The 23,365-nt window shown below is 42.1% G+C and overlaps 1 protein-coding gene and 1 pseudogene across 1 annotated transcript; both read right to left on the minus strand.

Annotated features, from left to right (window-relative positions):
• Window positions 1-5,452: 5,452 nt before the first annotated feature.
• On the minus strand, window positions 5,453-6,391 carry LOC127040848 (olfactory receptor 14C36-like). Its single transcript, XM_050935414.1, has one exon. The coding sequence runs from the start codon at window positions 6,386-6,388 to the stop codon at window positions 5,453-5,455; it is 936 nt and encodes a 311-aa protein (XP_050791371.1). The 5' UTR covers window positions 6,389-6,391.
• Window positions 6,392-17,063: 10,672 nt separating this feature from the next.
• LOC127040849 (olfactory receptor 14A16-like) lies at window positions 17,064-22,076 on the minus strand (annotated as a pseudogene).
• Window positions 22,077-23,365: the final 1,289 nt, after the last annotated feature.

Below are 23,365 nucleotides of genomic sequence, written 5' to 3' on the forward strand. Positions count from 1 at the left end.
CTTAGCTTCACCAGAAATGGTTTTGAAAAATCCTTTGGCTGGAACAGTTTTCCACTGGGAAATGCAGTGCTATCAAAACACAAATGTTTGTTGGAAAGTGTTAATCTCATCAACACTTTTGAGGAATATTTTAACTCTCTTGTTTTGCTTTGATTATGATAGAACATTTTGTTTCAACTATGTCTTTTTGATTAATTTTGTTTTCACTTTTATATTATAATAAAATAAAACACAGAAATATATATAACAGTTCATGGTTCAGAGACTATACTAAGCTTGACTATCATGTGATATAACAATGCTAAGGAAAATAAAAAGAATGACAAGATCTGATGGGCAGGTGGCAAAAGGTTTATTCTGGTCTTATATAGAAGGAACTCAAGCAGCAAATGCAGAACACAGTTATTAAAAAGAAGCAGATGAATCAGAAAAAATCCCAAGGGAATCATCCAAATCATGTGTATCAGACCAGAACAGATTTAGTAACTTTGGGATGTTGAAAAAATATTACCAAGGGAACATAAGAATGCTCAGACTGGGTCAGACCAAAAGTCCATCTAGCCCAGTATCCTGTCTTCCAGCAGTGGCAATGCCAGGTGCCCCAGAGGGAATGAATAGAACAGGTAATTGTCAAGAGATCCATCCCCTGTCACCTATTCCCAGTTTCTGACAAACAGAGGCTAGGGACACCATCCTGGCTAATAGCCATTAATGAACCTACCCTCCATGAATTTATTTAGTTCTTTTTTTTAACCCTGTTATAATTCTGGCCTTCACAACATCCTCTGACAAGGAGTTCCACAGGTTGAATGTGCATTGTGTGAAAAAAAAATTTCCTTTTGTTTGTTGAAAATCTGCTGCCTGTTAATTTCATTTGGTGACCCCTAGTTCTTGTCTTACGAGAAGGAGTAAATAACACTTCCTTATTGACTTTCTCCACACCAGTCATGATTTTCTAAATGTATAGCATATCCCCCCTTAGTCATCTCTTTTCCAAGCTGAAAAGTCTCAGTCTTATTAACGTCTCCTCATATGGCAGCTGTTCCATACCCCTAATCATTTTTGTTGCCTTTTTCTGAACCCTTACTAATTCCAACATATCTTTTTTGAGATGGGGCTATCACATCTGCGTGCAGCATTCAAGAGGTGGGTATTCCATGGATTTATATAGAGGCAATGCGATATTTTCTATCTTATTATCTATCCCTTTCTTAATGTTTCCAAGAATTGTGTTTGTTTTTTTGACTGCCATTGCACATTGACTGTATGTTTTCAGAGAAGTATCCACAATGACTTCAAGATCTCTTTCTTGTGTGGTTACAGCTAATTTAGACCACATCATTCTATATGTGTAGTTAGGATTATGTTTTCCAATGTGCATTACTTGGCCTTTATCAACACTGAATTTCATCTCTCATTTTGTTGCCCAGTCATCCAGTTTTGAACATCCTTTTTATTCCTACCCTTTGTTTCCTGTCTTTTAACCAGTTTCTGATCCATAATAGGACCTTCCCTCTTATCCCATGATAGCTTACCTTGCTTAAGAGCCTTTGGTGAGGGACCTTGTCAAAGGCTTTCTGAAAATCTAAGTACATTAAATAAGTACACTGGATCTCCCTTGTCCACATGCTTGTTTATCCCTTTGAAGAATTCTAGTAGATTGGTGAGGCATGATTTCCCTTTACAAAAATCATGTTGACTCTTCCCCAAGAAATTATGTTTTTCTATATGTCTGACAATTTTGTTGTTTATTCTAGTTTCAACCAGTTTGCCCAGTACTGAAGTAAGGTTACCTGTCTGTAATTGCTGGGATCACCTCTGGAGCATCACATTAGCTATCCTCCAGTCATTTGGTACAGAAGCTGATTTAAATGATAGACTACAGACCACAGATAGTAGTTCTGCAATTTCACATTTGAGTTTCTTCAGAACTCTTGAGTGAATACCATCTGGACCTGGTGACTTGTTACTATTTAGTTTGTCAGTTTGTTACGAAACCTCCTCTAATGACACCTCAATCTGGAACACTTCCTCAGATTTTTCACCTAAAAATAATGTCTCAGGTTTGGGAATCTGCTTCACATCCTCAGCAGTTAAGACCAATGCAAAGAATTAATTGAGTTTCTCTGCAATGGCCTTATTGTCCTTGAGTGCTCCTTTAGCATCTCGATCATCCAGTGGCCCCACTGGTTGTTTAGCAGGCTGCCTGCTTCTCAGGTACTTAAAAAAATCCTTGCTGTTACTTTTTGAGTCTTTAGATAGCTGTTCTTCGAATTCCTTTTTGGCCTTCCTAATTATATGTATCTTTAGCACCCTCATGGCCAAGATGGAGTCTGCTCTGCAGGCAGCTCTGGCCAAGAGAAGGTGCACGCAGGAATGCAGGAGGGAAAATCCCTTCCACCCCAAGGGCACCTGTTCCAACCCCTGCCCCCAGAGTGAACACATCCACCCACAGGAAAAGTACAATGGATATGACAAAGGGAGATATTTATTTACAGAGGGATGAGAGGAGAAATACAAGAAGAGGAAATATACACACAGACAACAGAATTTTTCCCCCTTCCGGATTTTAAAGTATCTTGTCTCCTTGTCCTTCTGGTCAGGTGTTAGCTAGGTTGTGCGAGCTTCTTAACCCTTTACAGGTAAAAGAGGAATTAACCTTTAACTATATGTTTATGACAACTGCACACAGGTAGAGTAGACAATGAGGCCCTGTTGAGGTGAGTAAAGACAGACCAAAATCTTAGGGTCTGCCTACACAGCTCTCTATATGCCCAAGCAGTGCCTCCCACAACTATACCAAGCAGTGACTATCTGTCACTGACACATGAAGCTACACATCACTTGCTTTTCATTGTTGTGTGTAGCTACAGATATGTTACACATCATCACTGTGCTGTGTAGTTGTAGCCAGAAAGTGCGATACTGGGAATTAATTTTTCTTGGTGAAAAATACCTTCCCTGTCAATTTTCTCAGCACACTTTTTTATCTCCTTGTTTCCCACAGTCCTTAGGCTAGGTCTACATTGTTACCTTGCCTCAGTGAGTCACAGCTGAGAACTCCAAATTCAGGAGAAACTGCTGAGAAATAGGGCAGACTCATCCCAAACTGGAGGTTATTCTATCATTAGATTACAGCAGGTCAGGAACATAAGTAAACTTCTGTTTCAGCACATTTTGGTTAACAGGAAGTCAATAATGCAGTCTCATTAGGCATACAGAGACTGGACTCTGTGATGAGTGGTTACTGAAAGCCAATTTCATGAAACATAGGGTCCTTCTGATCTCAAGATATCAGCCACTTAGCCTGGTCAATATACACCTCAGATCTACCCAATCATCATGTTGGTACCAAACTTTTAGTAACTAAAAGCTAAAAGTGTAAAAATAAAAGAAAGAATAAGAGAGTTAATAATAGTTAATAGATCATACACATACAATAATTGCAAACTCCTTATATCAGGTTTGTAGCAGCGATGGTTTAGACTGCTGGCTTGTAAAGTCTCTCTGGTAGCTTACAAAAGATTGGAAGGTCCTCAGTTCACAGTTCAAAATGCTCCTTTTTGCTGTAAATCCACAGTCCAGGGAATCAGGGCAGGAAAAAGGCAAAATAGAGTCATCTCAGGGTTTTTTATACCCTTTGCCAAGTGCCTGTAAATTTACTGGCTCAAACACAGCTCACAGTCTCTGTTCGTGGAAAGTTACTGGCCTAAGATGGAATCCAGGGTCATATGAGCATATCACATATCCTTACGTGTTTTGGTGACTCACAGAACCAGCCATTATCCGTATTGCGGCTGAGGCATCCACAGGAAAGCTTAAGAGGAGAGATGAGTTTCTTCTATGGCCCACTGTTAGAGTGAAGTGCCCTTAGGAAGCCATCAAGCTTGAATAGTCCATTAACAATGGACTGGTGAAACTGGATGTGGGTGTGTCATAAACAGATAAGTAAGAGTTAATAGAACAGATGTACTTCATCTCTCTTTTGCCTGTAAAGGGTTAACAAGATCAGGGAGCCAGGCTGTCACCTGACCAGAGGACCAATCAAGGGACAGGATACTTTCAAATCTTGAGGGAGGGAAGTTTTTTGTGTGTGCTGTTAGTTTTTGGTTGTTGTTCACTTTGGGGGCTCAGAGGGACCAGACGTGCAACCAGGTTTCTCTCCAATCTCTCCGATACAGGCTCTTACAAGTTCAGAATAATGAGTACTAGGTAGATAAAGCGAGTTAGGCTTATGTTTGTTTTCTTTATTTGCAAATGTGTATTTGGTTGGAAGGAATTCAAATTTATATTTTGCTGAAAGGATTTTAATTTGTACTTGAATACTTAGGCTGGAAGGGTATTCCCGGTGTCTATAGCTGAAAGACCCTGTACTTATTCCATCTTAAATTTACAAAGATAATTTTTATTGTTTTTTCTTTCTTTAATTAAAAGTTTTTCTTGTTTAAGAACCTGATTGTTTTTTATTCTGGTGAGACCCCAGGGGAGAGAGAAGGAGGGGGAAAGGTGAATTTTCCTCTCTGTTTCAAGATTCAAGGAGTTTGAATCACAGTGATCTTCCAGGGTAACCCAGGGAGGAGAAGCCTGGGAGAGGCAACGGTGAGGGAAAGGGTTTACTTTCCTTGTGTTAAGATCCAGAGGGACTGGGTCTTGAGGGTCCCCAGGCAAGGTTTTGGGGGGACCAGAGTGTACCAGGCACTGGAATTCCTGGTTGGTGGCAGCGCTACAGGTTCTAAGCTGGTAATTGAGCTTAGAGGAATTCATGCTGGTACCCCATCTTTTGGATGCTAAGGTTCAGAGAGGGGAATTATACCATGACAGAGTGTTACCCCAGGAACAAATGCATTTGAGACACAGATGTATAACCAATATTCATAACTTTAGATACAGTGATGATACCTGGATTTAAATACGATAATCTTATTTAGCAAATCATAACTTTTCTATTGACATGGTACATAATATACTTTGCACAAGATACGTTGTACTGTAAAACAGTGGCAATATCAATGATACAAATGTCATGCTTCAATCATACAGAATCACATACATTAGAAACTTTTGCAGGTGTATCAATGACAGTTAGGGGTACTAAAGCCAAAGACACATTTGCCAGCATAGATTATTTCATTACTGAAATATGGTAATGGCTTTATTATTCAATATTATTCAAGCTTCAATATTGCACGAAGAAACTTGCAATTCCCAACACTCATCCATGGGATATTTCAGGCTATAATGAAGCGATAATGTCTTGTGAGTGTGTAAGCCCTTGCTCTAAGTGATGGGGTTTGAAAACAAAAGTGTGCACTGGACCATGATGAGAAATTAACACTACCTGAAAATTTAATTTAATGCACCTCTGCCATCCTTCTGGCTGTGGAGAGCTAGAGGAAGCCTTGCCTGGATTTGCTGTCACTGCACATGCTGCTGCCTTGACATGGTTTCATGATTAATTTTTGATCAAGACTACCCTATGTAGCATTTTCCCCAGGGCATCTTTTATCTCCTTATTTCTCAGGCTATAAATCATCAGATTCAACAGTGGTGGCACCACAGAGTAAAACACAGCAGCCAGCAGGTCCTGATACAGTGAGGACATTGACTTTGGTCTCATGTAGGTGAACATTGTGGTGCTCATAAATAACGAAAATACAATCAGGTGGGGCAGGCAGGTGGAGAAGGTTTTGTACTTGCCCTGTGTGGAAGGGATTCTTAGAATGGTGGAGAAGATGTGAATATAGGATACAAATATTGAAACAACAAAAAGGAAACCAAAAAATAAAACACAGACAATAACCAAAATTTCATTAGCTGATGTATCGTAGCAAGAGATCTTTAGTAGCTGTGGGATATCGCAGAAGAACTGCCCAATAACATTGGAGCGGCAGAAAGGTAACCTAAATGTGTTACCCGTGTGCATCACCGAATAGAGGACAGCACTGATCCAGCACCCAGACGCCATCTGGGCACACATTGTCTTGCTCATGATCACATTGTAATGCAGAGGAAGACAGATAGCAACATAGCGGTCATACGCCATGACCACGAGAAGAATCATCTCTGCAAAAGCTAAGGTGATAACCAAAAAGACTTGTGCAACACAACCAGAGAAAGAAATCATACAGGTGTTGGTTAAGGAATTGGCCATGGATTTAGGGACTGTGACAGAGATGTAGCAGAGATCTAGGAAGGACAAGTTTCCAAGGAAGAAGTACATGGGGGTGTGAAGTTGGTGGTTGAGGGCTACAACCATGATGATGGCCAGATTCCCCACCAGGGCTGCCAGATAAATGACTAGAAATACCACAAAATGTAGAATCTGCAGCTCCCGGACATCAAAAAACCCCAGGAGAAGAAACTCGGTCAGGGTGGTTTGGTTGGACATTTCTTGCCTGGGACACACTCTGTAGAGGAATGGACATGGAAAGAAAGAAAGAAGAAGATAAACTGGCTATACATATTGCGTAGCAGAGAAGATACAGGGGACTGAAGAACTACAAATGGACTCTCCATTAATTTTACTTGCTATATGGATGTACATTTTTTATTATGGTTAAGAGGAGGTTTTATTTTGAAAGATGACTGTTTAGAAAATGTATCTTTTATTCAACAGACTAACTGTATATATTCCAAATTATATCTGCTGACTCTACTGACCAAATTGAGTTATATTATTTCTTTTCCTGTTAAAATTGTAGAAGCAACACAGCTATAGTAGATTAGCATGTATGGTCTTCTGGTTCATTTATCTGCTTCAGCAACAGCATTCTTAGCTAAGTTTCAAATACAAGCACAGTTTTTCCCTCACTTACACCTGATGTATTACACTTTTAAATCCCACACCTACTGACATCTGTGCAACCCAGCTGCCTTCAAATTCCTCCCCTAGTGACAAAAATGCTAAACACTTATTTTACACTTGTCATGGTATAATTCCCCACTCTGAACCTTAGCGTCCAAAAGATGGGGTACCAGCATGAATTCCTCTAAGCTCAATTACCAGCTTAGAACCTGTAGCGCTGCCACCAACCAGGAATTCAAGTGCTTGGTACACTCTGGTCCCCCCAGAATCTTGCCCGGGGACCCCCGAGACCCAGACCCTCTGGATCTTAACACAAGGAAAGTAAACCCTTTCCCTCACCATTGCCTCTCCCAGGCTTCCCTTCCCTGGGTTACCCTGGAAGATCACTGTGATTCAAACTCCTTGAATCTTAAAACAGAGAGGAAAATTCACCTTTCCCCCTCCTTCTCTCTCCCCTGCCAGACTCTCCCTGAGAGAGAAAGTAATCCTAACACAGAGAGAGAAAATTAACCTCTCTCTCTTCCTTCCCCACCAATTCCCTGGTGGATCCAGACCCAGTCCCCTGGGGTCTCACCAGAATAAAAAAACAATCAAGTTCATAATTAAAGCTTTTAATTAAAGAGAGAAAAAACAGTTAAAATTATCTTTGTAAATTTAAAAAATGGAATAGGTACAGGGTCTTTCAGCTATAGACACTGGGAATACCCTTCCAGCCTAAGTATACAAGTACAAATTAAAATCTTTTCAGCAAAATACCAATTTGAACTCCTTTCAGCCAAATACACATTTGCAAATAAAGAAAACAAACATAAGCCTAACTCACTTTATCTGCCTAGTAGTCACTATTCTGAACTTATAAGAGCCTGTATCGGAGAGATTGGAGAGAAACCTGGTTGCACGTCTGATCCCTCTGAGCCCCCAGAGTGAACAGCAACCAAAATCTAACAGCACACACAAAAACTTCCCTCCCTCAAGATTTGAAAGTATCCTGTCCCCTGATTGGTCTTCTGGTCAGGTGACAGCCAGACTTACAGAACTTGTTAACCCTTTACAAGCAAAAGAGATATAAAGTACTTCTGTTCTATTAACTCTTACTATCTGTTTATGACAACACTCTACCCACAACTCCATTCATTTTCTGCCCTCAGTGACATCTGTGTGACCAAAGTTGAGATTTTCGAAGTGGCTAAAGAGGTTTAGAAGTCCATTCTGCATTATCATTAATAATTGATCATCCAAATCCATTAGATAACTTTGAAAATCTCAGTCTATATTTTTGCAGACAAAGATATGCCTCAATGAAGAATATCTGTGTATCTCTTTAGGCATTGTATCCCACATGGAAGACTTGGTACTTTGTCTCTTTATGATGTTAATCAACGATTCAGAGAAGTAAAGGATGGAAAAATCTATTAGATCTTCTAATCCATCTTCCTGGGTTCTACCTCTAGGCCATTTTCTTATATCATGTCCAGTGTTGTTTGTGAAATATGAAGCAATAGGATTTTCAATATTTGTTCCATGTGTTTTAGCTGTTTATAGCTTCAGGCCAATTCCTCTGGTACAACCTAATGCAGTGAAATTAATAGTCCTCTTGGCAAAATCTATTAGATCATCTAATCCATCTTCCTGGGTTCTACCTCTAGACCATCTTCTTATATCATGTCCAGTATTGTCTGTGAAATATGAAGCAATAGGGTTTTCAATATTTGTTCCATGTGTTTTAGCTGTTTATAGCTTCAGGCCAATTCCTCGGGTACAACCCAATGCAGTGAAATTAATAGTCCTCTTGACAACTCAGTGTCAAAAATATTTTGGAAACATGGACTGAGTTCAGAGATGAGCAATAAAAAATGAACTTGAAGACTGTATTTGTTGATTTAGGAAGAAAATTTAGAAAACTGAAATGTGTAGTAAATAGTAACTTCAGAATGTGAACATCAAACAGGAAGATGAACTATTTAACACAAAGAAAGGAGGGACAAGTAGAACTCATGGGACAGAATTAAGACAGGGAAATGTAGCAGGAATATACTTTCCTAGTTTATCTATGGTCTCGCAGGATATTCTTATAGATAAACTAAGAAAGTACAATTTAGATGGGGCTACTATAAGGTGGGTGCATAACTGGCTGGATAACTGTACTCAGAGAGTAGTTATTAATGGCTCCCAATCCTGCTGGAAAGGTATAACAAGTGGGGTTCCGCAGGGGTCTGTTTTGGGACCGGTTCTGTTCAATATCTTCATCAACGATTTAGATGTTGGCATAGAAAGTACGCTTATTAAGTTTGCAGACGATACCAAACTGGGAGGGATTGCAACTGCTTTGGAGGACAGGGTCAAAATTCAAAATGATCTGGGCAAACTGGAGAAATGGTCTGAGGTAAACAGGATGAAGTTCAATAAAGATAAATGCAAAGTGCTCCACTTAGGAAGGAACAATCAGTTTCACACATACAGAATGGGAAGAGACTGTCTAGGAAGGAGTATGGCAGAAAGAGATCTAGGGGTCATAGTGGACCACAAGCTTAATATGAGTCAACAGTGTGATACTGTTGTAAAAAAAGCAAACGTGATTCTGGGATGCATTAACAGGTGTGTTGTAAACAAGACACGAGAAGTCATTCTTCCTCTTTACTCTGCATTGGTTAGGCCTCAACTGGAGTATTGTGTCCAGTTCTGGGCACCACATTTCAAGAAAGATGTGGAGAAATTGGAGAGGGTCCAGAGAAGAGCAACAAGAATGATTAAAGGTCTTGAGAACATGACCTATGAAGAAAGGCTGAAACAATTGGGTTTGTTTAGTTTGGAAAAGAGAAGACTGAGAGGGGACATGATAGCAGTTTTCAGGTATCTAAAAGGGTGTCATCAGGAGGAGGGAGAAAACTTGTTCACCTTAGCCTCTAATGACAGAACAAGAAGCAATGGGCTTAAACTGCAGCAAGGGAGATTTAGGTTGGACATTAGGAAAAAGTTCCTAACTGTCAGGGTAGTTAAACACTGGAATAGATTGCCTAGGGAAGTTGTGGAATCTCCATCTCTGAAGATATTTAAGAGTAGGTTAGATAAATGTCTATTAGGGATGGTCTAGACAGTATTTGGTCCTGCCATGAGGGCAGGGGACTGGACTCGATGACCTCTCGAGGTCCCTTCCAGTCCTAGAATCTATGAGTCTATATCAGAAAACAAATCCTGATATTGAGGCCCATGAGCCTCTAAAATAGACTTAGAGCATCATGGGCATGCTCAGCACCAGAGGAGACAAAATCAATGGTAAATTTCTGCTATATGTCTGCATGTTTCCATATGCAAAGTAGGAAATATGTGATGCAGATATTGAATTATATTGTACATCTGAGCATTGCTGCGGATCAAATATATAATAAAATATTGATGCTGAGAGAGTGAACTGATATGTCTTTTTGTTCCTAGTTAAAGTTGCTCTTAAAAGGTGTATACTAAATTTTAATGGTTCAATACAGGTCAGAATAATTTCAGACTGTTAGAGTACATGTGCATAAATTGATTTAACGACTAATTTCCTGTGGTCTTAATGCTTCATGTTATTTTAATAGTAATGCTGCAATTTGTGCATTTTTTAAGGGGTACATTAATTACTTCAGACAATTAATCCCAATTTAACCAACACAAAACTTAAAAGCAAGGAGATGATGAGTTAAGGGGAAAGTCTGTTCTGTATCGTCCTGGAGAAAAATCATCAAATTATTCACGTGAATGGGACACCCTGTCCTATCCCAACACACAAGTACAGATAGAGAGAGAAAAAGAGAGAGCGAGAGAGCGAGAGATACATCTTCCACTTCAGAGAATTGTAATTATAGTTATAATGCCAAAGATCAAACATACAATAAAAATAATGATTTTAAAGGAATGCATCTCGTTTAAGAAAGTGATTTTCTTTTAGCAGTAAAAACAGGAAATAGTTTACGTATTCACTGGAATTTGTCTTGTTAATTTTCCTCATTGAAATTAAATAAATTTCCAACAAATTAATACAGCCAAGATTCAAGGAGTGCAGGACACTTACTGTGCTGATGTATGTGGATTTCTTCCAATATATGGTGTCTTTCCTCCTCCAACCTCACGGTCAATAAAAAAAATCTGTCATCACACCTCTACTATCAGTAAAAAATTCCTGGGGCTGAGGAAGGAGATTTATCCAGTTCTATTCTTCCAGGGACTATGGGACATGCTCTCCAGAGCCCTGCACAGAGCAAGGCCCCAAGCAGAGGCCCCAGGGCAAAATCTAACTTCTCCATCCCATGTGTTATTGCAGTTCATTAAAATAAAGTGCGAACAAAGACAGAGACCAAGGTCTAGAGGACTGAACTCAGGGCTTGTACCCCAAGCATCCTGAGTTATAATCCCAGTCATGAGTAAAATAAACATGTATTTGCTATCTACTGACAGAAATGTTCCAACTTTCTACTGGCACAAAACTGAACACTCTTGCCCGCCCCTCCTCCACGACCCTGCCCCTCTTCAGAGGCCCCGCCCACCACTCACTCCATCACCCCTCCCCCTGTTTCTCGCTCTCCCCACCCTCAGTCACTCACTCATTTTCACAGAGCTGAGGCAGTGGATTGGGATGCAGGAGGGGGTGAGGGCTCCAGCTAGGGGTGGAGGCTTTGGGGTGCGGCCCAGAATGATAGGTTTGTGGTGAAAGAGGAGGCTATGGCATGAGGGGTAGAGCCGTAGGGTTCAGAGTATGGAAGTGGGCTCTGGCTGAGGCAGGAGGTTGGGGTGTGGGAGGAGAAATGGGCTCAGGGCCAGGGGTGTGGGTTCTGGGGTAGGGCCAGAAATGAGTGGTTTAGGGTTTGGAAGGGAGCTCCAGGATGGGACAGGGCATTGGGGTGTATTGGGGGGTGAGGGCTTTGGCTGGGGGTGTGGGCTCTGATGTGGGGCTGGAGAAGAGGGATTTGGGGTGCAGAAGGGGGTTACAGCCCTGTGGCTCCTATGTGGAGGCACGGTCAGGTGGCTATACACTAGAGCTGTTTCTCAAAGACCAAGAACAAGCTGACACCTGGCCAGGTGTCATCAAAACTGATGAGCCATCCCCTATCAAGTGGCCATTCTTTGGCAAGGAACGGGGGTTGGCATAAACAGATCTGCATCTGAGGTTTGGTCCACTGGACAAACTTATGTCTGTGCTACTACATCGCTCAGGGTTGTGGATTTCTCCTGTTGACATAGCTTCCATCTCTCAGGGAGGCAGAGTACCTGTGCTGATGGGAGAAGCTATCCTGTTGGCGTAGGTAGCATCTTTGCTAAGTGCAACACTTATGCAGCTACGCTGATGCAGCTGTGATGCTGCAGTGCTGTAAGTGTAGCCCCTTTACAATCCTCCCCCCACACCAGACTGCAGATTGTTGTATATTCCCTTACTGGGACAACAGACCTTTCTTATCTGAACTGTCTGGGAGAGGGCTGGACAATGCAGTACAGAATACACAGTTTTAGCAGGTGGGAAGTCCAGGACTGGGAGCATATTGGGGTCACCCACCATGTGGTAACTAAGGCTGGCATAAGCCAGGTTGTGTGGCAGAGTGCAGCTATACACAGACCCATGGGGTGTGACTTGCATGCAAGTGGCTATTTTGTGAGCAGCCTAGGTGGGAGCTACATCAGCAGGGCATTGTAAGGCACTCAAGGTTGCAGGGCAGAGGTGTCCTAGGCCCTCACTGGGTTGAATTAGTCCCCAAAATGTCATTGCCCCCATGGGCCTCTGGAGAAATATGTAATTGATTCTGCCGTGTGCTATGGAATCATAGCTGAAATAACATGCTGCAGAATGTAAAAATAGAAAACTGATTAATATTACTCCAATGTAGAATGAACTCACTGATTCTTCACTATTCCACATCTTGACCTATTTTTTTATGGCACTAGGATTCTTACCAGGATCTCTGTATCTGCACTAAATCCACTATTCCCATCTCTCTACCCCATCCCACTCTTCACTGCATTTCAGCCTCTCCCTAGAGGGCGCCTTTCTGCTCCTAAATGAGGGAAACCATTCTCCAAGTTGCATCAAGGACTTGCCCATCTTGATGTAAATGTTTGTAAATAACAGACAACTTTGGGCGGTATGTTCTCATGCTCAAAAGGAACTTAATACAGACCACCCAAAATAAGCCAGGGTATTTTTTAGCACATTGGCCTAAAATTTCATAAGTGACTGGAGATTTTGGGTGTCCAACTTGAGACTCCTTAAAGGGTCTTGATACATAGAAAGTGCTGAGGATCTGTCCTGAAAATCAGGCTCATTTCAAGGTGTCCCATTATTTTGTGTGCCCAACTTGAGGGACCCCAAATCACTAATCACTTTGAAAAACTTATGCAAGGCCCCATTTTCCTGTGTTCATATAAGTAAGGATGCAGCTTCTTCCCGCTGCCATGTCTGTTGGGTCAGAGTGGAGCACCCTAGTGAAAGACCCCATGAGATGCAATCAACTTTGTTCATTCATCAGCAGATGGGCTAGCCTGAGCTTGTGTGTCATGAGTTCTGAGTTCAATTCCTGCTTTTCCTGCAGACTCCCTGGATGAGCTCAGGACCTTTGCTTCTCCTCTCAGAGTGCTTCACTCTGTGCATTATCCTGTTACAAGCACTATGGAGGGGGAGAATCTTTCCTTTTCATACTCTTGCTCACTGAGCATTGCACAGAGCCAAGGCAGCCCAGAGGATTCAGGGGGCCTGGGGTCTTTGGCTGCAGGGGGCCCCCGCTGCCAAATTGCTGCTGAAGACCCAGCACTTTGGTGGCGGGTCCTGGGGTGGAAGGGCCCCCAGCCATGGGTCTTTGAGGCACTTCAGCGGTGGGTCCCAGAGCGGAAGGACTCCCCCCTACTGCCAAATTGCCACCAAAGACCCAGAGGGGAAGAAGCTCTGGTGCCCGGGCCCTGCAAGAGTTTTCCAGGGCCCCTGGACTGAGTGAAGGACCCTGCTCCAGGGCCCCTGAAAAACTCTAGTGGGGGCACCTATGGGGCCCGGGACCTGGGGCAAATTTCCCCGCTTTTCCCCCCTCTGGGCAGCCCTGCTTGGACAGTCAGTGGGGATATAATGGTAGTGGGAGAGCCTGGGTCCTGAACTGAACAGAGACACTGACTTTATGGCTCATTACAAAAATTTGCAACAAAACCCTTAATTATTCACCTTATGCATAACAATCTAATCCCCAAATTTCCTTTTCATTTCAAGTGGCCTCCTCCAACATGCATTATCCTGTGTTGCCAGATCTCATGATTTTGTCTTATCTCATGATCATTAGTGTTTTCCTTAAAGCCCCATCTCCTGGAGTCAAGTGGATCTATGATGACTTCAGCCTTCATTCTTAAAGGAAAAAGTATGTGTGGCTGTGGGGGAGAGCTTCAACCCGTGACCCCAGTGCATTCTAAAGACTTAAAAAGCAGACAGCAAATAAAAACACCAACTCTATTTTTATGTAATCTCATTATTTTAAAGCTGATATGTTTTTTGGGGAGACTGACTCACAATTTTTGAACATTTGGAGCTGGCAATACTGATTACCACATATGCTTAACAATTGGTCCCAAGTTGTATTTAGCTCAGACACTCTACTTTCTTGCCCCAGACCTGAAGAAGAGCTCTGTGAAGCTTTAAACTTTCTACCTTCCACATACCCTGTTTCTCTCATATTCTTGGCCCAACGCAACTACAACAACAGTGTGAACAATCAGTGAGACTGGAATTTTCCCCTGGAGAGTTTCAGTTGAGATGAAATCACATTTTCTGAACTTTGTGTCAGGAAATTTTTGATCAGCTGTAATTTTAGGGGTTTCTATCATACTCAGGATAGAATTTGTAGTTGTCTATAACCCTCATAGGGGTCATATCTGCAGATCTGGAGGTTATTATTCCTCACCATAATCTTCAAAGAATTCAGGATGGACATTTTCCCCCAAGTATCCCAAGTAATAGTTATACTCTTGTGTTAAAATGTATGGAAGCAAATTTGAATCTGGATCTATAGACTCAGTATAACAGGGGTCACACTAAGGTGCTAAGAAAAGCTGTGTAGACATAAAGACTTGGATTGCGGCTGGATTGTAGACCTGGGCTTTGAAGCTGCTGTGGTTTGTAAAACTCTATAGATGTCACTCTAAGGTTTTTGGAGTATAAGTCAACCTGCAGCTCCTACTCATTTTCTAGTCACCTGAAACATGCATTATCTTCTATGGGAGTTTCGCCTGAGGAGTAATGCATAGCTGCACCCTGGTACACAGATAATGGACTGACAATTGCTGTTAATGAAGTTAATAGAGGAACTTGAATGACCATCTGATGCCCGGGCTTTTCAAAGAGACCTATGAGAGCTGAGTCCACAGCGCCAATTATCTTCACTGGGAACTGAACCTCCAATCTTTGAAAATTCTATCCCAGAGCAATGAACTTTCCCCTCTATTCTTCTTTTTCTCCCATTCCCTTCTCCTCCTCCTCACCATTTCCACAGTGAAATGAAATTCAAAGTGCTATTTCCCTTTCTTCTGACACCAGCGTCCCATTCTGACACTACCACTTCTCCCCCATCACCGCTGCTGCCAAGTGGTTGTATGTGCCTGGAGCTTTACAAATTGGTTTCCAATGGGAGAGAAACTAGTGATATATTCTCAGGGTGATTTACTTTTACACATATGCTCAAGTCCCCAAATAAGAGAACCACGGAGCACACAGGGGAATGTCCTTTTCCAAGAATCTCATCCCAACTCCAATGCCCATTTCCCAGGGAGAAAATTTGTCTCAAGCACTGGCAATCAGAACCCAAGGCAAGACAGCAAACATTTCTGCAGCATTTTCCCCTAAAACAAATGGCATGCAAAGCTGGGTGGAACGAATAATTCACTCCCTTTACTCTCTGCCAAACTTTAGACTGTTTCTTCTCCCCAGGGTCACAGCCACTTCTGAGGATGCAGTAAAATAAGGGCAACAACTCTAGTGAATGAGGGGATGTTGATGTATGACTATCTGACAGACAACTAAATTAAAGCTTTTTCTAGCTCTCTTTTTAATTTTTTTGTTTGGTTTTGTTGTGCTGAGTTGACAGCCCTGGAGGATGAACGTGCTCTCAGTATCCACACATCAGATGTAACACAGACCATGGCAGCTCCACCAGATGGCCCTGCCCATGACCCCCAAACTCCCTTATGGAGACATCACTTCCAGTGCTGAAAGAGGAATATAGTCTCTCCCAAGGCATTCTGTCCTGCACTGTGTGGTGTTTGAGTTTCTAGGAAAATGACTGGCAAAGGCCACCCAGTATGGCTGATTGTCCATCATTTTCATTTCTATGAGAATACCTCCTGAGTTCATATCAGAGCTGAGACATCAGGCTTATTGAACTGCTCTCAGATGGAAATGACTTAGGGCCATATTTTTAAGTCTTTAGGTGCCTAGTGGGATTTCCAAAAATATCTAAGTACCTAACTGCCATTTAAATCAATGGGTATTAGGCACCTGAATGCTTTTAAATGTCCCACTCGGTTCCTAAATACCGGCAACTATCTGGCCTTTAGTACTTAGTTATCCCATGGTAACAGACTGGAGCCACTTGGGTTACTCCATACAAGCTATATCTCTCTTTATCCCTTCTTAGAGAGACAAGGTGGATGAGGTAATATCTTTTATTTGACCAACTTCTACTGGTGAAAGACTAGCTTTTGAATTTACACAGTGCTCTTCTTCCTGTTAATCCTGATCCATGCTCACTGCACTGCGAAATATGAAAAATGCAACCTATCCTCCCAGGAAAGATGGCACCCGAAGAAACACTAGGAGTCCTGAAATCTCCTCATGGAGACAATTAGAGTCAATAGATGTTGCGGGATCTAGGGTAGGTTTGGACGGAAAAGACCCATATCTTGAATTCCAAGAATAATTTAGAATTCAATTTCAAGACCTCACAGTGAGGGAACAGTCAGAACTACCCCAGGCAGTCCAGGAATTTGACAGTATTTTCTATCAAGACAACCTCAGTTGTGGACTCCCTGTGCTCCACATTGTAGAGATCCCCTGTCTTCTCATGTTGTCATACAAGAGATTATAGAGTCTCTCTCTGAATCATTATCTGGGAATGTAACTCTACTTGTAACTCTTCCATTTGCCCTCTCCCAAAGTCTACAGGCAAATGCCGGCTCACTGTTGGTTATTCTTACACTCTTCGCTAAATCTTTCTTCTGAACCTATGGCTCCTCAAACTAAGATGGGATTAGTTCCTAGGAGTTATTAAAAAAATATTTTCTTCATGTCTCCTATTTTCCTTAGAGCCTCTTTAAATTCCTTGTTTCTCAGGCTGTAGATAAGAGGGTTCATGGCTGGAGGAAGCACGGTATAGAGAACAGCAGCAAGCAGGTCATAGTATGTAGAAGACCCTGAATTTGGTTTCATGTACGTAAACATTCCGGTGTAAGAAACAAACCAACTACAATCACGTGTGGCAGACAGGTTGAGAAGGATTTAGACTTACCCTGCGCTGAAGGGATCATTAGCACAGTGGAGAAGATGTGAGTGTAAGACACAATAACTAAACCAAAGCACATGAAACACAAGAATATAACACAGGCAAGAAGCAAAGTTTCATTAGGGTGAGTATCAGTGCAAGAGATCTTCAGTAATTGTGGGATATTGCAGAAAAACTGACCAATTGCATTGGACTGGCAAAAGGACAACCTAAAGGTGTTACCAGTGTGAAAGGCTGCATAGATCGCACTGCCAATCCAAGAACCAGCTGCCATCTGGGCACAGGTGTCTGTATTCATGATGACTCTGTGATGAAGAGAATGGCAGATTGCAACGTACCGGTAGTATGCCAAGATCACAAGCAGGGTCATCTCAGTAATAACAAAGGTGATCACCAAGAAGACTTGGGCAACATATCCGGAGAAAGAGATGTGTCTGTCACTGGTTAGGGAATTGGCCATGGACTTGGGGACGGTGACGGAGATATAGCAGAGGTCTAGGAAGGATAAGTTGCCCAAGAAAAAGTACATGGGGGTGTGCAGGTGGCGGTCCACAGCTACAGCTATGAGGATGAGAAGATTCCCAATCAGACCTGTCAGGTAAATCACTAGAAACAGCACAAAATGTAAAATTTGCAACTTTCGGATGTCGGAGAAACCCAGGAGAAGGAACTCAGTCAGGATGGTTTGGTTGGATGTTTCCTGTCTCAGGTACATTCTGCGGAGGGAAGAACAAGGGGAATGGTAAGGTAAATGGTTACAAAGAAGAGGGAAACTGCTGTGGAGAGAGTGAATTAAAGTGTTATTTACTCCTTCCCATAACACAAGAACTAGGGGTCACTAAATGAAATTAATAGGCAGTAGGTTTAAAACAAAGGGAAGTATTTCTTCTCACAATGCACAGTCAACCTGGGGAAATCTTTGCCAGAGGAGTTGAGAAGACCAAGACTATAACAAAGTTCAAGAATAGTGAGATATATTCATGGAGGATAGGTCCATCAATGGTTATTAGCCAGGATGGGCAGGGATGATGTCCCTAGCCTCTGTGTGCTAGAAGCTGGGACTGGTCAACAGGAGATGGATCACTTAATAATTACCTGTTCTGTTCATTCCCTCTGGGGCACCTGGCAACTGCCACTGTCAGAAGACAGGATATGGCTAGATGGACTTTTGGTCTGACCCAGTATGGTCATTCTTATGTTCTTTTACTTTTATATGCCTCAGAGAAGACATTGGAACTTTACAAAGCCAAAGTGACCATGATCTTTCTACACCTAGACACAAGTTGTCTTAAATGTTTGCACTGTCATGAGCACAATCCTCTTGTCTATTTTTCAAGCTTCATTGCACTTGTGCACCCCAGCCCCTTCTCACCCTGCCCTCAGTGACACCTGTACAGCCCTGTTCTCTTCATCCTCTGCCTCTGGACTGAGTTCAGAGAAGAGCAATAAAAATTGAATTCAAAGGCTCAACTTGTTGATGTTTAAAGAGGGAGTTGAAGATTATGTTGATTATGAAAATTCTGTTGTTTGGTTAAATAGTAACAATGTAAACACCAAATGTACAGCTGAAGTATTTAACATAAAGAAAGGAGATACAACTAATGCTGCTGAAGTGGGATAATGACAGAGAAATGTACCTGTAATATTAGAAAATGTTCCTCCTATTGAGCTTGATGATCCTCTTTAATAGACGTAGAGCATCACTTGACATATGCAAAGCCTCAGGAGAATAACTGCTTGTAAATATACAATATAATTCAATATGCACATCGCATAGTACCTACATTGTAAATGGAAACATGGAGATATATTGGTTATATGGCATTTGTCATAAACAGAAGGTTAAGGGTTCATGTCTCTTTTACCTGTAAAGCGTTAACTAGCTCAGTAAACCTGGAACACCTGACCAGAGGACCAATCAGGAGACAAGATACTTTCAAATCTCGGTGGAGGGAAGCCTTTGTTTGTGCTTTTTGGGTTTTTTTTTTTTTGTTCTCTCTAGGTTCTGAGAGGGACCAGACGTATACAAACTCTCCAATTTTCTGAAACAGCCTCTTCTGTTCAATTTAGTAAGTACCAGTTAGAAAGGCGGTTTAGTCTTTTGATTGTTTTCTTTATTTGCAAATGTGTATTTCGCTGGAAGGATTGTATCTCTGTTTGCTGCAACTTGTATTTGTGCTGGGGGGAGGATTCTCTCTAGGGTCTATAAGCTGAAAGACCCTGTAACATATTCCATCTTGATTTTACAGAGACAATTTTTACTTTTTCTTTCTTTTATTAAAACTTTTCTTTTTAAGAACCTGATTGATTTTTTTTTATTTCTTGGGTAAGACCCAAGGGGAGGGGGTCTGCACTCACCAGGGAATTGGTGGGAGAGAAGGGGGGAGGAAAAGCCTGATTTCTCTCTGTGTTAGGATCACTGTTTCTTTCTCAGGGAGAGTCTGGGAGGGGGAGAGAGGGGGGGGAAGGTGAATTTCCCCTCTGTTTTAAAATTCAAGGAGTTGAATCACAGGGATCTCCCAGTGTTACCCAGGGAGGGGAGAATCTGGGAGGAAGAAAGGAGGAGGGAATGGTTTATTTCCCTTTGTTGTGAGACCCAAGGGGTTTTGGGTCTTGGGGTCCCCAGGGAAGGGTTTGGGGGGGCCAGAAAGTGACCCAAAACACTATATTTTTGGGTGGTGGCAGCTCTATCATTTCTAAGCTAGTAATTAAGCTTGGAGGGGTTCATGCAGGTACCCCATCTTTTGGACGCTAAGGTTCAGAGTGGGGAATCATACCTTGACAGCATTGCTGTAGATAAAATAATAAATAAAATATTTGATTTTGGAAGACTGCGTTGATTTATCTTGTTGTTTGGAGTAAGTACTTACTAAACAGTTCCATTAAATATAATTGTTCAATATTGGTCACAATTTAAGAATTTCTAGCGCATCTGTGTACATTTAATTAGTCATTTTTGGTGGTCTTAATGCTTCACATTCAGAAAAATACTGCTCTAAAAATGTGTTTATGCTTTCTTAGTTACATTAATTATTGCAGATAATTAGACTTAATAATGAATTAAGGGGAAAGTCTAACCTCTACCTTCCTGCAACCCCCTACCCGCAATTATTCTCTGAGAATCAGACACTGTTTTGTATCTCAACACACTCCTATGCCCTCCATTTCGCGACGTGACAGCCAAACACAATTCTGTGCACATTCATCTAACTGATGTTGCAAAGCCAGTCCTTCTCTTCAAGCTAAGACTTGCAATGTATGTTCATGGAACACATGTAGAGTTGAGCTTGTGAGGGGAGATGTGAAAGTCTGCCAGGGAAAGGAGGAGGTGGGAGTTAATTATGGGGCACAGGCAGTGGAAGGCAGAGCAGAATCACAGCTTGGAGATGCCTTGCTTTTCATTCCCCTTATTGTGTCTGATCGCTGGAGCTGGAACCGGGGCAGGTGAGCTGTGATGAGCTACAGCTGAGACACTACTTGGTATTTGAGAAATGGGTGATTTTTTTGAGTAGGTATTATTCAGTGTGGCTCAATGTCTCATACTTCAAATCTCCTGTGGACATGTGATTGGCATGGCACATTCTAGGGGTAGGGCCTGACTTTGAAAGACATTAAGGTGTCTAGTGGGATTTTCAAATCCACCTCAGCAACAAAACTCGCTGACTTCAATTGTGAGTTAGGGCTCACATATTTTGGGAAATCCCATTAGGTGCCCAAATACCTTTTGAAATCTGGCCCTAATTAATGTCTTAGATAATCACATGGACACAGTAGAGAGAAAGGGACATGACCCTGGTAGGGCTGAAAACCTTTGCTATGTTTTTTATTTATTTTTTTTACCACCACAGCAAAGACACATAATTTGAGAGCAACCTGTTTGCCATTCCTAACCTTTTTAAGCTTTGCAGAAAGTAACAAATGAGTCCATAAGTTTAAAAAAAAATTAAAATAATGTTCACAATATTTCAAATATGTTCTAGTTTCAATAGTTTCATGATGAATTCAAAGGAGATACAACTGAACAGTAAAATCAAGTTATTTGTAAAATGGAGACCTGTAGGCTGGATCAGTGATCAGAAGGAAAAGTTAAATTTGTGAGACAAATGCACTTGCTCCACATACAGAACAGAGACTGGGTTTGTTTATTCCATTAGAGATTTATCATTTCCCATTCTTGCAAAGTGCCTGTGAGTTGTCATCACTCTAAACCAAAGTGGCTCTATTTTTCATTTGTTGTTTGCTGTTTCCCCACATTGTATTTACAAAATCCCAATGAACTGAATGCAAACCCAGGAATGTTTCAGTTGAGATAGCTGTCTTGCTCCCAGGATACGAAGGAGACAAGGTGTGGACCAGCCTTGGTTGATGGAAAGTTTGTCTCTGTCTCTTCTACCAGCAGCAGTTACTCGAATAAAGTATTATCTCATCTGCCTTGCCTCTCAGTTCACTTTACCCACAGTTAGCATGTACATTAATTTTCCCAATGGTAGACTTCAGAATCATATTGGGATTACTGTAAGGGAGTGGACTCACTCCTGTGGCACCTCCTGCTGGTTGTCCATGGGAATTAGCTCTTTCAGCATCCTGGAATGCTCCCTGCAGGCTGGTGATCCACCTTACCACTGGCTTCCGTGCCCCTCCCAGGACACCAGTGCCCCTTTCTCTGGGTTGCTGCCCCCACCCCAGCAGTACCCCCACACTCTAGGTCTCTCCACCCAGGGGAACCCCCACCCACTAACCCCACCTCACCTCAGTGTAAGGCTACTGCCAGTCACCATCTAGCCCCACTCCCTGGGGCAGACTTCAGTATATGTCACTCATCACAGGCAAGGTTGGATGGGACCTGCTGCCTCTCTCTATAGCTGGGCTGCCCCTCTGCAGTCCCAGTACTGGTCTTAGGCCCTCAGCTAGGCCCACAGCCTGGGTTTTTTCCAGGCTGGAGCTCCCCAGCTCCTCTAGCCTTCCCCCAGCCCTGCTTTACTCTCAGAATCCTGCTCAGTTCTCTAGCAGCCAGGCCCTTCCCTCTCTACAAGCAGAGAGAGACTCCTGAGCTTCTGGCTGCCATGGCCTTCTTATATGGCCCAGTTAGTCTGTTTGGGGCTTGGTCCCAGCTGCAGCCACTTCCCCCAGTCAGTTAGGGTTTTGCTCCTTTCCCGAGCTCCAGCCCTCTGCAGGGCTTTTCCAACCCCTTCAGGGCTGGAGCGGGTGCTCACCCCACTACAATCATATTCTAAAACCCTTCATCACATTGAGTAGTACCTTATTCTGCAAGTAGTTCCAATAGGGTTATTCACAAAGGAAACCAGTATTTTTGTGAGTAAATGTGTCAGAACTTTTTGTTCTTTATTTCTTCTAGCAGTGCCTAGGAGCCCAAGTCATGGCCCAAGACCACATTGTGCTAGGCACTGTGAAAACAGAATGAAAAGACAGTACTTGCCCTAAAGAGCTTCCAATCTGAGTATAAGACAAGAGACAACAGACGGATTCAGACAGGGTAGCACAAACAATTAGACCATTTTGGATGGCATGACAGGCAGTGGTCTCAGAGCACCAGCAGCTTAACTATGGTCAAATTGAATCTGTTTCAGTGAGAGGAAAGATCAAGTTAGTATCAATACCTCCCTGAGAAACACTGGATTGAAGAGACCGAATGATTTGTTGGTAGGTTACACAGAAACAAAATCCAGGAAATCTGTTCTCCTTGACACCTGTGTCTGTTGACTGAACAGACTGTCCCCCTTATTTGAATGGGATCAAAGTTAGGAAAAATGAATTTTCCTGTCTGTCATATCACATTCCGTTCAAGAAGGAGGGCTATTGTTGTTTTTTTGGCACTAAAACCAGGAAATAGTTTACACTTTCACTGGAATTTCTCCTGATACTTTTCCTCACTAAAAGTGAATAAATATACCACTAAATCAATACATCCCAGATTAAATGAGTGCAGGACACTTACTTGGTGGACGTGAGTGTATTTTTCACAGTGTATGGTGTCTTTGCTCCTCCTTCAAGATTGTTTCAGGTCAATAAAGAAAAGGTGTCATTGCAATGAATCTCTCTATTGATT

Source organism: Gopherus flavomarginatus (genome assembly GCF_025201925.1).
Source record: "Gopherus flavomarginatus isolate rGopFla2 chromosome 11 unlocalized genomic scaffold, rGopFla2.mat.asm SUPER_11_unloc_1, whole genome shotgun sequence".
NCBI lineage: Eukaryota > Metazoa > Chordata > Testudines > Testudinidae > Gopherus > Gopherus flavomarginatus.

Bases quoted from the DNA above. Each gene is read 5' to 3' on its own strand.
- LOC127040848 (XM_050935414.1), bottom strand. From the start codon at position 6,388: ATGTCCAACCAAACCACCCTGACCGAGTTTCTTCTCCTGGGGTTTTTT.